Source organism: Myotis nattereri (genome assembly GCF_964212035.1).
Source record: "Myotis nattereri genome assembly, chromosome: 18".
Taxonomy (NCBI): domain Eukaryota; kingdom Metazoa; phylum Chordata; class Mammalia; order Chiroptera; family Vespertilionidae; genus Myotis; species Myotis nattereri.
In genome coordinates this window covers 13,791,887-13,806,814 of record NC_138093.1, presented here as the reverse complement: position 1 = coordinate 13,806,814, position 14,928 = coordinate 13,791,887, and the positions used below count along the sequence as shown (strand labels likewise).

Below are 14,928 nucleotides of genomic sequence, written 5' to 3'. Positions count from 1 at the left end.
TCTCTCCCTGGTTTCAGAGGGTTTTTTTGTTGTTTTGTTTTGTTTTGCTTTGCTTTTCATTAAAATCATGAGAAAATTGTTTGGGACACATAGAGCTGACAAATTTACTTTGCTCAGTTAGAAGTAAAAATGATCCTTTTCTAAACCAATGTTTAGTGTTTCAGAAAGAGTGTGGACCAGAAGATCTGCAGCAAAACTGGATTTTATGTTAACTAGACTATTTGCCAGTCAGTGGAATTGGGTCCTACCTACTGCCTATTATTTTTCCTGGATAGAGCTCTTTATATCCCCAAATACTGTTTTCTCAAACTATTAGATTAGACTCATTTTTTATCATATCCGCATGTTGAAGGTTTCTGCCAATTCCATTTTGCTGTTCCCATCTGCTCAATGAATAATACTATTTATTTACTACATTAATGTGATAGTGATAGTATACAACAAGGTAGAGCTCCTGTTCTTTAGTTTAAATTAAAGCAAATAATGGGACAGTCTTTATTGGCTGACTTCATCTGTAATGTGTATAGTGGTTTAAAATATAGGTATGTTATTATTTTCTCATTGTGCTGCCTCATCAAAGTTTTGATAGAAAAGTAGTCATCCCAAAACAATGGAAGAAGCTCTAAATATCAGAATTGTGTTTTGTTTTTTTTTAAATATATTTTATTGATTTTTTACAGAGAGGAAGGGCGAGGGATAGAGAGTTAGAAACATTGATGAGAGAGAAACATCGATCAGCTGCCTCCTGCACATCTACTGGGGATGTGCCCGCAACCCAGTTACATGCCCTTGACCGGAATCAAACCTGGGACCTCTCAGTCCGCAGGCCGACGCTCTATCCACTGAGCCAAACCGGTTAGGGCTAGGTTTCTTTTCTTGATGAAATAGGTAAGTCTAGCTAGAACACTGCCCTGACCACGGTTGGGTCCTAAGGGCTCCAAAATAGTCTACTCAAAGTAATCCTGGTTCAGCTCCGGACCAAGTCCTTGAAGGAGAGCTAAGAGTCAAGCCAGGGACTCTAGATATCAGGATCAAATCTCAAGGAATAGAAGTGGATTCTGTAGTAGGAAACAGAGAGAGCCAAGTCAAGATTCAAGTGAACGTAATTAGAAGGTAGGAAGGGTAAAAGCTAATGGCTACAAATAGTCTTTTACTGTCGCCATCGCACTTATGTGGGCATATGGTTACTTGAATATCTCAGATTGGTTTAAAAGTACAGAGACAGGTCAGCTAGAAATGGAGTAGCTATCAGGTAAAAAGAGTGACTGCAAGAGCAGAAAACGAAACATTGTGCCTCTAAGAAAAGTGACAACAGAAATCCTAGATAGGTGTTTGAAATTTATGCCAAGGTACTGAAATACATATGAAATTGTATGCTTTTAGTTGATGATCATTTATACCCTGAAATTTCTTCATGTTATAGTAAAAACCAGGGGAACATTTGAACAGATATTCTAAATAGGCTGTATTCAGTGACTGCTCTGTGGAAAAGGTACCACAAAATGAAAAAAGTAAGGAAATTCTTATGCTGCAAGGTTTAAATCAATGAAAGAGAAATATCTTTCTTTTTGATCCCTTAAGAATCATGGTAGCCGAAACCGGTTTGGCTTGGTGGATAGAGCGTCGGCCTGTGGACTGAGGGGTCCCGGGTTCGATTCCGGTCAGGGGCATGTACCTGGGTTGCGGGCATATCCCCAGTGGGAGATGTGCAGGAGGCAGCTGATCGATGTTTCTCTCTCATCGATATTTCTAACTCTCTGTCTCTCTCCCTTCCTCTCTGTAAAAAATCAATAAAATATATTTAAAAAAAAAAAAAAAAAAGAATCATGGTAGTGAAATGTTGACCCAGAAAAGCAACAATAGGAATCTTACTTGGAGAACTTTTTATACTAGAGAGTTCCTGGGAGGTTCCTGGGAGAGTCCTGAGACATTAGACCTGATTGTGGTGAAGGACTAAGAAGGTAATGTATGTGAAAGCATCTTATAAGTTGTAAATCACCACATCGATGTTAGTTGTTACATCCTCAGAGTCCAGGGCCCTCCAAGGCGCTTGACGGTCTTTCAGTCCAACCCATTTCTTTCTCTGATTTCCATATTCCTATTAATAGCATCTTCTCTTTCAGTCTCTCAGACTAATTCTAACATTCTTTAGGGCATTTTGCAAATGTCATCTCCTTCATGAAGTCTTTCTTGATTCTCCAGCAACCAGATGTACCTCACTTTGTGTCCTCTTCCTTCCATTGCACTGATTTTCAGTTTGGGGTTTTTGTTTTGTTTTGTTGCACACATATGTTTCTGTTATAATGCCACATATGTGCTCCTGTAAAGCCTCACATTCTGCAAAATTATGCACTAAAAATAAACAAGGGTTGTAGAAAAACAGGGTTATAGGCAGATCACTTAAAGTCTATATAACTAAAAAAAAAAAAAGTATGTAACTTTGTAAGCAGAGCCCAATAAAAATAATAACAATTCTAATGTAAACACTAGCACTGTTAAATCTCCACTGACATTTACACCTAGAAATATAATCAGTCCATCCTTTGGGGCCTCATGTTTTATTCTTCAAAATATAAGGTTTCAAAAACATTTGCTTCTCATAGAGACTGTTTTCATCAAAATTAAAAATACAATAGGGGGATGTCAGTTAGTTTTGGGTTGTTGTTTTGTTTTGCTTTTTAACACAGAGGATTATCTTTGCATCCTTTTTATCTGCACTTGCCCTTTCCCCAATAGGTTAGCATAGTGAAAAGCACAGCAGTTCTTAAAGCTACAAAACCAGCTACTTCTTACAGAAAACACTTCTGTGAGATTTTTATGATTTTTTCCTTGACATCTTCCTCTTTAAAGAAGAAGCTTGTCCCCAGTCTCTTCTAAATATTAACATACTGGAAAAATTATGTATAAACCAATATGCCTTCTGTGTTAAACTGATACATATTTCCATATTTATCAATCTCACTGAGCTAACGTACATTAAAGACACATGCTTTGTAGCAGAATGGGCTATACTTTTTTATCCCCCTAAACCCCATTACCTGTGAACTCACTGAGAACAGAAACTGTTTCTAATTTATCTCTGCTATTCCCTCCAGTGGCATAGTGTCTTACACTTAGATAGGGCTCAAAAAGTATTTTTTGGCTTGAATTAATTTGTTCTACATAATAAATATAAATCTACATTTATCCCTTACTGTGAGGGTTGACAAAATAAACATGATTTTGTCCAGCTTTCCCTGCTGTCAGTACCTGCCTATTAAGATCATAAGTATTCAATTTAAAGATTACATGCTTTTTACATACTCATATCCCTGTAAACAGTGTTGGTACAGATTGATACATCTGCTGCTTCTTAGCAATTAAGCCCAGTTCTCCATTGTAAAATTCTACCAGTTTGTCTCTTTTTTTTCCACTGGTCAGTCACTAAGAGAAAGCAGTAGCATTTTGCAAGTCAGCTGGTCAGTTCTGTTGTGTACTGTAATGATTGAAGTGGTAGAAAGAGTGTATGTTGTTCCTTTCCTGCATAAGACCTTGGACCATCTCATCAAAGGAAAAAAAAAAAAAAAAGAACTATCCATAGTTAATTCATGTTTGTCCTAAACAATTACAGTGGGAATTTATTTCCTTGTTTAATTCTTATCTTAGACAAAAGGCATCTAATATTCTGTAGTTGAAACAGTTGCTGAACCTATTAACTGTACATTGCCATAGTAGTCATCTTAGTCATGAACTCAGATGTATCACTGCTATTCAGTAATTATGAGATCTGAGATATTATACACCATCACTCAAGTGAAGGGGGGTTAAATGTCAGTTCTCTCTGTCTCTCTTCAGAATGTGAAGAGGCTCCTGCAGAACCCCAAAGTGACAGAATGCGATGCTGCCCGCCTGGTGATGCTCTACGCGCTTCACTATGAGCGGCACAGCAGCAACAGCCTGCCAGGGCTAATGATGGACCTCAGGAATAAGGGTGTTTCTGAGAAATATCGAAAGGTAACCACATTTACACGTTAATCCCACCAAACAGGTCTTCATTTCCTTAATAAAGTTATTTTCTTGTGAAATGAGTTTCCTGATCCCCAAGCAATAAGAGGATGTTCTCTCTCTCTCTCTCTCTCTCTCTCTCTCTCTCTCTCTCTCTCTCTCTCTCTCTCTCTCTCATAGCTTGTGTCTGCAGTTGTTGAATACGGTGGTAAACGGGTCAGAGGAAGTGACCTCTTCAGCCCTAAAGATGCTGTGGCTATTACCAAACAGTTCCTCAAAGGATTGAAGGTATGACATCTCTACCTCAGTTGAAACCCCTGAGTCTGAGAGTGAATGAATATGATCAAAGTAACTCCCGATGGCTGCTGATTTAGAACTATGTCGATTAAGTGAAGTTAAAGTCGATATCCTCCTGAAAGCTTTTTAAAAAATGCATTCTATACTGGAGTAGCATCAGCATTGGACCAAATAGCTGAGCGAGATATTTCCAGGAAAACCCAAGAGTGAAAAGACAGACGGTTCTGTTAGTCATCACTATTTCACTCTACGTGTTTATAACTTAAGATTTGTTAGGTAGTTTTTCTTTGAAGGAAAATAAAAATGAAACAAACAATTATAGATCTTTTAAAAAGACTGACCTATTTTCTTAAAATGGTCAGAAATTGGTTTTAATCTGCTACCCTTTCTAATTCTGCCTAAAGTTTTTCCATTTTCCTGAGTGTGTCTAGTCTATTTTTCTACATAATCCATTCCTTTTATTTGTTCTACTTGTCATGTAACATTTTCACAAAAAGATGAGAGTTAGTGAATAGATGCTAAAGGATTTAAGCAATTTCATTTTTAAAATTCCTTTAAAGTAGCTAGCCTTAAATTACAGTGTTAGTATGAGATTGGAACAGTTCTAATTGATGAATATATTTTTAAAAATTATCTAACCATAAAATTCCTATTTGAATCTACCTCATGAAATCTCTGTTGAGTGCATGTTCTTTTCTGATAAGAATATCATAAACCAGTATATTGCAAGTTTTCAAAAAATGACATAAGAACTATTTCCCCTGTCTTAGGGAATAGAAAACGTATATACTCAGCATCAGCCTTTCCTACATGAGACCCTGGACCATCTCATCAAAGGAAAGCTTAAAGAAAACCTGTACCCTTATCTAGGCCCCAGCACACTCAGAGACAGGTAAGATATAAAGATATTAATAATAAAACTAAGACAATAGGACATTTAGAATAATGTAAGGGACTACAACTCCAATCATATCGTTCTACTCCTCCTTCCCCTATTGTTTCAGTTCTAAGACTCTTTTGGTTTTACATGTGTCAAGGTTAGATATAAATTCACCAGCTATACCTGAAATATTACTTCTTTTGGAATAAAGAAACAGATGTTTTGGAACAACCCAAGTACTTACATTCTGTTCTTTAGTCTCAGACCAGTTTGCTTATGCCATTTAAGGTTCAGTTCCATGGCATCTAACATTTGGAGTTTCAAACATTAAAGCCAAAAATAGATTTGCTGCTTGATTGCCAGCCAGAGCAGGTGGTTACTATTTTTGGTCAGGACTGAACTTTGCCAAATGTGGCCAGCATACAAACTGAGACCTCATTAACAAAGGCCATTTGTTACAAAGAAGAAAAGGATGGCTTTCTTTTGGGGTATTAACTGAAGGAAGCAATTAATTGTCATTTTAATCCAGTGGTCTATTTGTTTTAAAAAAGACAAAACTTGTCCAGGACAACTTACTTATTCCACCCTGGATTTTTAAATATATACAAATTCTACCTAGTTATAAATTATATTTTTGTGTATTTTTTTTATTGGGACCACATGTTATAAAGAACCTAATATGTGTAGCTTAATCCTATTAGATGGGATGATGTGAGAATTGTTACTGTTGGTATAAGGCTTCTATAATTTTAGCTACTCATAATCTAAGAGTCTTGGAAGAATAGTGTTTTAGAAATATAATTAATTTCTGGGAGGAGAAAAATGTCTTGAGGCACCTAGGTGACTGTTTTATATGATACATTTTTCCACTTTATTCTTTTTTTTTTCTTTTCTTTTTTTTCTTTTTTTTTAATATATATATTTTATTGATTTTTTACAGAGAGGAAGGGAGAGAGATAGAGAGTCAGAAACATCGATGAGAGAGAAACATTGATCAGCCGCCTCCTGCACATCTCCCACGGGGGATGTGCCCGCAACCCAGGTACATGCCCTTGACCGGAATCGAACCTGAGACCTTACAGTCCGCAGGCCGACGCTCTATCCACTGAGCCAAACCGGTTTCGGCCACTTTATTCTTTAAAAAAAACCCTTTATAATTTGGTATCAGAAAAAAAAATCTTTTAAAATATCCAAGGTGAGAGGCAGAACATCTGGGGTTAAATTCAGAGAGTACACTCATTCAGATAAAATAGCTAACAGTTTTGGCATCAAGGTTCAGAAATGTCAGCTAAGTGGGAAGAATCAGAACCAGCCAAAAGCCATTCACCTATCATAGAGGCTTTTTGAAAAACAGCACAAAAAGAAAAGAAAAACAGTATAACTCTATTAAATAGCCTTCTGATTGCTCTGATAAAAGTAAAACTATTGATTTTCTTATGAATTTTACATCAGGATTACTGAACAAAAAAAATAGATGTTTATTACTAAAGGGACACCATAGATCACCAGAGGAGTGTGTTGTATATGATTAGATTATGACAGGAAACCTTTCTAATCTGGGTGATTTATTTTTCCAACCAAAGCTCAAAATGCACATTTGTTGTCAGCATCTGTTAGCGTTTGTCACAATTATAAATACATATATAGTTAATAATTCAATTGCTTCATCCTTTTATATAATGAGTATTTATTGGGTGTCTTCAGTATGTCAAGAACTATTGTAGATGCTGGGGAACTAGAAGTGACAGAACAGATGGGCACCTGCCCTCAAGGAACTTACGTGAAGGAGATAGACAGGAAACTAGTAAGCAAATAAAGGATATAATTGGAGTGAGCTAAGTACTGGGGTGGTGAACACATAATACAATATACAGATGATTTATTATGAAACCTATGTAATTTGATTAACCAGTGTCATCTCAATATTTTCAATTTTTTAAAAGTTTATGTTTTTCTGCTTACCATGTATAGAAGTAATGATTTCCAGAACTACTCTATATGAAAAAAATTTTGTTTATTTTTCTAATAAGATGTAAGTTGGTTGGGTTCTCAAAGTGCCCTTGTTTATTTATATACAGCATGAACTGGCTGCTGCTTTCTAATGTTGGCTGTCTGCATTAATCAATGCTTTTGGTTGCTATAGAGAATTACAGAGAACAGGAAGATGTGTACAAAGAATTGAACTTGCGTATTCCACTTAGCTTCAGCCATCATAAAAATGTTTTGCTATATATTTTACTATTGGCCTTTTCAGAACATCTACTTTTAAAATTCATTGGGAAAGAGGCCGCCCCGCCATCCCACTCCCCTCCCTGCCGCTTCCCCCCTCCACCCTCCACCCCCCATCCCCGCCGCCCGGCCAGGCCTGGGCTACCCTCCGGGTCCCCAGACCCCTCCGCAAAAAAAATAAAATAATAAAATAAAATAAAATTCATTGGGAAAGGAATGAAAAGGATAAATGTCAGGGATGTTTTTAAAAAAATTTTCAGTCATGTCTTCCTTAAGCCAGCTTGAATGAGTAGTAGGAGGCTCAGGAAAACATTAATATTTTCATAACCAAATGTGACAGTCATCTTTGTTAGGGACACACACAGTTGAGTCAAGCACTAAGAGTCTATCCCAATGTCCAGGTTTTGTCCTTACATTAAGGTAACACCCCCAGTTAGCATCTGTAACATGTTTTCCCTCTCTGGTCTTGTGAAAATGCGCTGGCACGCTGCAATGAGCAGACTAAAGGATCGTGTTCTCTGGCTGTGCTAGAAACCCCTTGAGTTTATTCCTTCCCAATTCTTGCCCCTTTTTTCCATAAGAGCCAGATGTGCTCTGAGGCAGGTGATGGGCAGAGGGCAGCTATAGAGACGCAATATCATTTTCCAGGATGATCCTTACTAGTCTGCTCAACTGCTTTTCAAATAATTGATTTACCAGATCAGGAACTCAAAACAAAAGGGTTACTGTCTGCTTCCTCTCAACAGTCACTGCGCCCTGGCAGGGAAGAACTTCCCTCCCGTCTTCCTAATGAAACAATCTGTGCAACTCATGAGTGTTTATTCAAGATAAACTGCATAACGGTTCTTAGGCTAGAGTTGTCCTTCAATGTAAAGAACACTGCATATAGAATCTTTCTGTAAGAAAAAGACTCATTTTCTGAAAATACAATTTTATTTTAGTTTTGAGGATAGGGGACTGTCTAGGGAGGGGGGATAAAATGGACACATATGTAATACCCTTTGTAATACTTTAAGCAATAAATTAAAAAAAAAAACAAAACAAAAAAAACTGAAACTGTTTCCCCACCCTATTTTCCACCTAGGCTGACCCCTAGATCAGTGGTTCTCAACCTTCTGGCCCTTAAAATACAGTTCCTCATGTTATGACCTAACCATAAAATTATTTTTGTTGCTACTTCATAACTGTAATGTTGCTACTGTTATGAATCATAATGTAAATACCTGATATGCAGGATGGTCTTAGGCGACCCCTGTGAAAGGGTCATTCAACCGCCAAAGGGGTCGCGACCCACAGGTTGAGAACCGCTGCCCTGGACAGTTCAACACAAACCAAACTATTATTAGAGTGTCCTCAATCTCCTTACGGGCACCTTCTTGTAACACTGGATTTTTTTCCCCCCACAGAACTCATCCTTTATCAGTTGTGACTGTTCTTAAGAGGCTATTAATTATTTCATTGGTACTTGTAGTACCAATAAAGTGGAAAGAATTACAAATTTACTTTCTTAGAAATGTAATGTTAAAAAGAAATTGTGTAGTGCTCGCTTTGGCAGCCCATATACTAAAAATTGGAACAATACAGAGAAGATTAGCGTGGCCCCTGCACAAGGATGACACGCAAATTCGTGAAGCGTTCTATATATAAGAAAAAGAAAAGAAATTGTGTATAGTAATGAGGGTAATACTGTGATAAAAGTTATAGGGTGTTGTGTTAGTTTTTAAAATTACAGCCAACTGTAATTTATTCAATCCTCTTCCTTATGAAATATGTTCTACAACCTGACAAGAACTGAATTTGAGTATTAGCTGTTCACATTCCTCTTGCCCTTCTGTAGAAATAGTAGTAAGAGTTGAAACAACACATATCAGTTGGAGAAAAAGAAGAGAACCTGTATTTTGCCTGAATATTCAGTCCCCAAATAATTGAGAGTTTATCATACTTGGTAGAAAAATATTCCCATTGAAATCATACAACTCTTCCTAAGCAGATGACCTTCCTCAGCAAGAAAAAAACTGGCCAGTAACTGGAGGCAAGGACTCGAAGGGCAAAACCTTGATAGTGTAGAACATTTTAGTTATTCGTGGACAGTGGTGGTAATGTGTTCCTGTAAGTTTATGAAGAACCTCTGATATGTAAAACACCAGATTAATATTGGATTAACAACTTAGACTTGCCTGGCTGGCATGGCTCAGTGATTGAGTGTTGAACTATGAACCAGGAGGTCACAGTTCGATTCCAGTCAGGGCACATGCCTCGGTTGTAGGCTGAGTCCCCATTGTGGCATGCAGCAGGCAGCCAATCAATGATTCTCATCATTAATGTTTCTTTTTTTTTTTAAATATATTTTATTGATTTTTTACAGAGAGGAAGGGAGAGGCATAGAGAGTTAGAAACATCGATGAGAGAGAAACATCGATCAGCTGGCTCCTGCACACCCCCTACTGGGGATATGCCTACAACCAAGGTACATGCCCTTGGCTGGAATCGAACCTGGGACCCTTGAGTCCGCAGGCCAACGCTCTATCCACTGAGCCAAACCGGTTAGGGCAATGTTTCTATCTCTCTCTCCCTCTCCCTTCCTCTTTGATATCAATAAAAAAATATTTTAAAAAAATAATTTAGACTTAACGTTCATATCTACTTCTCTGTACTAGAGGAAATCACATATAGATCAGAGAAATTTAATTGCCATATATATGTGTATTTATATACAAACAGACAATATTTCTAAAAGGATACATAAGAGACAAGAAATGTTTGCCTCTAGGGAGAAACGGGTACAAGAGGACTAAAGTGAGAGGGAACGTTTTTAAATAGACACAGTGTTTGATTCTGTTTCCAAGGAGTCCAACAGGAACTAATATTCTCTCAGTTAATTCCTTCAAGGTTTTGTTGTTGTTTAGAAAGAAGAGAGAGAGAGATAAAACAGAAAAAAAATGTAGACGAACATGACTTATACGTAAGCATTATATCCTTTAATTAAAGATGTTTCTATTTAGTTTTGTGCTGTAACCTCCCAAATGGATGCCTCTGCTTGATGTAGTTTTAAATAATGTCCAGGAAGTGATTTAACAAAATTAACTGCTGACTAAGGTTAAGTAATTGTATCTTCTTTTGATGGCATGAGAGAATAAAAACAAGGCAAACTTTAACAGTTTTAAAAATAACATGATCTCCTCCTTGTTGCCATCTACAGAAGGAGCTAAGAGGAGGACGTATCACTTTTGTTATGAAGCCATTTTGATAAAAACTGAAACACAGTAAAACTGCACAGAGCTGCCCAAGGAGGCCAGTGACTGAGCTCATGTGTCAGCATGTCCAGTTTCAAAACAGCACTCAGGGGCTTTTTGGTTTGCTCGTTTCCATGGTTTCTTTTCCTTGGTTTATCGAAGGATTGAGGAACAAAGACTTTAAAAAGAGGTGGAGTTCCTAGAAGCATCATTAATTTCTGTGTCACATTCTTTTTTTACTCTCAAAATACTAAATGTTTCTAGTTCCCAAGTTATGGGACGTCCAAATATACCAGTGGTTTCCAAACCACTTTGAGGTCCTTGGACAGAGGCCATTGTAAGGACACTGCACTAAATATCTGACAAGGGTCTTACACATGAAGAGAGATGTGTAGTACAAGCATAAATTACCACTATATTGATGTCATGCCATAGTGAAGTACTCTGCAGCCTCTTGAATATAAAAGAATATTTCCACATTTGGTTCCAGCAAACGCTATTGTGCTATTCTGAAATCCACAGCACAGAAATTATAAGACATCCGCTCATAAACAGAAAGCAAATCACGATTCAGCATTTCTTGCTCTGTTTCCTGCCAATTTCAGATAATTAAAACTTTTTTTAGACCTTTCATTCTGTTCTGCTTTAATTATGCTTCCTCCACCAAAAAAGAACGATTCAGAAATTAAAACTGTGTATCTCATAGTAACAACAAATATTTGCCATCCCCCTTGTCCTATGATATTAAATGTCTCCATTATTTCAGACCTCAGGATATCATTGTGTTTGTAATTGGAGGAGCCACCTATGAAGAAGCGCTAACAGTTTATAACCTGAACCGGACCACTCCTGGAGTGAGGATTGTCCTGGGAGGAACCACAGTGCACAACACGAAAAGGTAAGGGAACTGCTGAAGACCAAAATACATCATCCGTTCATACAGTAATGTAGAGTTTGTGTGAGATGAAAGATCTATACTCCATGAGGTTCATAAATCACTTAATTAAGTCAAAGACCTGAAAAGCAAGGGCCTACCTGACTTGTTGACAATTCATGTTTCCTGCCTATGTTCAGAGAAGGAGAAATCTAATTGCCACTTCGAAAATACCTAGACATAATGTTGAATTCTGTGAGTTTCTCTATTGTGTTGATTAACTACAGTCATTCAGTAAGTATTTAGTAGGAAGAATACAAAGATGAATAAGATAAAGAGCCTATCTCAAATAAGTCATTATCTGTTAGGAAAGAAAAAAATGTAAAAATAAAAATAAGAAGAAGAAAATAAGTGCCTGGAGAGTCCGATGAAAGAGCCCTGGATTCTCTGAGTGGCTAAAAGGAATTAGCAAATGCTTCATGGAGAAGATGGTTTGTATGTTGCGCCTTGGGTAGGAAATGGAGAGCACATTCTAGGCAGAGTTAACTACGTGAGCAAGTTGCAGAAAGCTGTCGGTAACACACATAGAAAAAGAACAGCAAGCAATCATATTTCTGTTATACTTTCTGTTTCTGTAGTTGGTTGTAAGGTAAATATGCCCTATTCTGTTGGAAAAATGGCTTTTAGTTGTATAGCCAAAGACATTAGGTATCTTCTTGTTAATCCTTAAGCTGTTATTCTACCATTAAATAAGAGGAGTGTGTGTTTTTTAATTGTTTGGTAAAAATTTTGACATTACCTGCTGAAGCAGCCACAACTTAGAAAGATAATGTCAAAACTAAGGTGATTTAAAAAAAAAGATCCAGCCCTGGCCAGGTGGCTTAGTTGGTTAGGGCATCATCCTATACACCAAAAGGTTGTGTGTTCAATTCCCAGTCAGAGCACATACCTAGCTTGGGGGTTCGATCCCTAGTCAGGGCACGTATGGGAGGCAACCAATCAATGTTTCTCTCCCTTCCTCTCTCTCTCAAATCAATAAAGTCAAAACAAAATAACCAAACAAAACAAACAAAGAAACACCACATATCCTCAGGTTATAATTAAAAAAGAAAGTTGCCAAAAAAATAGAAAAGAAAAAAGAAAAGAAAGAAAGTTGCCCAGCCAGTGTGTCTCAGTTGGTTGAGCATCATCCCATGTACCAAGAGGTCACCAGTTTGATTCCTAGCCAGGGCACATGCCCAGGTTGCAGGCTCCATTCCCAGTAGAGGGCCTGCAGGAGGCAGCCAATCCATGTTTCTCTCTCATGGGTGTTTCTATCTCTCCCCTCCCTTCCTCTCTCTAAAAAAATCAATAAAAAACTTTTTTAAAAAAAGTTAATGTCATGATTGTGGAAGGCCTTGAATTCCAGGCTGTGGAATTTCTACTTTCTTCTATAGAAAATGAGGAATCATTGAAAGTTTAAGCAGTAAAATTATAAGAGGATCACAGTATTTTAGGAAGATTAATTTGGGCGTTAAAGGTAGGACAGATAGAGGAAAAAGAGTGGACTAGAGAACCACAGCATGAGAGTTGAATTTAATGGTTGGGAACCTTGAGAGAGCCATACTGAGCCATACTTGGATTCATTGAGAATCATTTTAGAGGTATTTCTGTATTATTTCACTTTGTATTATTATTTGACTTTTTAACATAATTTCCCTTTATTGTGGAAGTAATATATACTTATTCTGAAAATATTTTAACTCAGAAAGTATAAAATTCAGTAAAATTTGATAACTGTGCAAGGAAAAGAAAAGAAGCTTATTACCTCCTTAGCAACATTCTTAATAAAATTGCCTTCTGAATAAAGAGAGGCAGTAAATATCTTCTTCTCTCTCCATAGCCATATAAAATGTAATATGAACTTTTTATTGTTTTTCCTTCTCCTTGGTACATAATACAAAGAAATAAAAGGTAGTGACTAATTATAGAGACTTCATTAGGGATAACTTTCATGCTTTTTTGAAGGCGGAAAAGGTGCCCTGAAAAAGGATCTGGTAATGGATTCAGTAGTGTCTGCCCTAAGCACTTTGTCCATTTCTCTCTGGGGTACATGCAGGTTTGCAGTGTGCATGGTCTCCTGTGTCAGTATTTGCACTTCTTAAGGAATTGCTTCTCTCCCTGCTTTTTTCCTTTGTCTCATTAGTCATTCTGGCCTAATCTATCCTAAATTAAGGAGGAAAGTCAGATTTCCATTTCTAGGAATCATATATGCCATGAATTCTGTAGCACCACAAATACTTTCACCAGCATCTATGTGGAAGAATCAAATCGTATTGCCTAGTTATGAGTTCTAGAATAGATGAATAAATATATATTTATTGAATGAATCAGAATAGCTAAAGTCAGTAATCAACTTACGCATTCTTCAGATGTTTACTGAGGCATTAGGATACCTCTAATTAAAATAAAGATCCTAACCCTCATGAAGCTTACATTTTCATGCAAAGGGAGACATAAATAAGCAATAAACTTAAAAAATCAGTAAATGTGATAGCAAGTCAGAAGGTGATGAAACCATGGGAGAAAGAAACAGAGCAGTGTAAAGGGACGCGGGTAATGCATGGGGGCAGCGGCAGGTGATTCACACTACTCAGTGTGGTGTTGGGAAAGGCCTCCCTGAGAAAAGATTTGAGCAAAGACTTGAAGGAGGAAGCCAAACACATGGGGGAAAGAGTGTACCAGGCACAGCAGAGCTGTGTCCCAAAGCAGGTTGGTGCAGTGTGTCCAAGGAGACTGGAGAGTCTGGGGGGGAGTGAGCACAAGGTGAGGGACATGCAGTCAGAGGTACTGGGGCCTGGTCGTGGAGGGCCCTACAGACTTTGTGAGGACCAGTCTTCACTCTGAGTTAAAGGGCATTGTAGGATGTGGGTCTTTTTAAACAGCTTTGTTGAGATAAAATTCATCCCTTTAAAGTATACAATTCAGTGGTTTTTAGTATATTCACAAATATATGCAACCATCACCACAGTCAATTTTGGAACATTTTCATCACCTCCCCCACCCAGCCCTAAGCAACCACAAATCTACTTTCTGCCTCTGTAGGTTTCTCTGTTCGGGACATTTCATATAAATGGAATCATATAACATAGAGACTTCTGTGAGTGTCTCTTTAACTTAGTAAAATGTTTTCATGGTTCATCCATGTTGTAGCCTATATCAATACTTCATTTCTTTTTATGGCTGAATGATATTTCATTGTATGCATACACCATATTTTCTTTATCCATTTGTCAGTGATGGACTTCTGAGTTGTTTCCACCTTTTGGCTGTTAGGACTAATGCTGCTATAAACATTTGTGTACAGTTTTTGTATGTATTGTAGAGTTTGGAGAAGAACCATGACAGTCAACTCATATTTTAGCAAGATCACACTGGCTATCAAAGCTAAT

At 37.4% G+C, this 14,928-nt stretch overlaps 1 protein-coding gene across 2 annotated transcripts in view; it reads left to right on the top strand.

Annotated features, from left to right (window-relative positions):
* The window catches only part of VPS45 (vacuolar protein sorting 45 homolog), a 45,676-nt gene that overhangs the window by 18,755 nt on the left and 11,993 nt on the right, over positions 1 to 14,928 (top strand). For both annotated transcript variants that reach the window (XM_081111858.1, XM_081111859.1), the window contains exons 11-14: positions 3,835 to 3,993; positions 4,165 to 4,272; positions 5,052 to 5,173; positions 11,390 to 11,521. In XM_081111858.1, the coding sequence (XP_080967984.1) occupies positions 3,835 to 3,993; positions 4,165 to 4,272; positions 5,052 to 5,173; positions 11,390 to 11,521 (521 nt within the window). The remainder of the gene's footprint in view (positions 1 to 3,834; positions 3,994 to 4,164; positions 4,273 to 5,051; positions 5,174 to 11,389; positions 11,522 to 14,928) is intronic.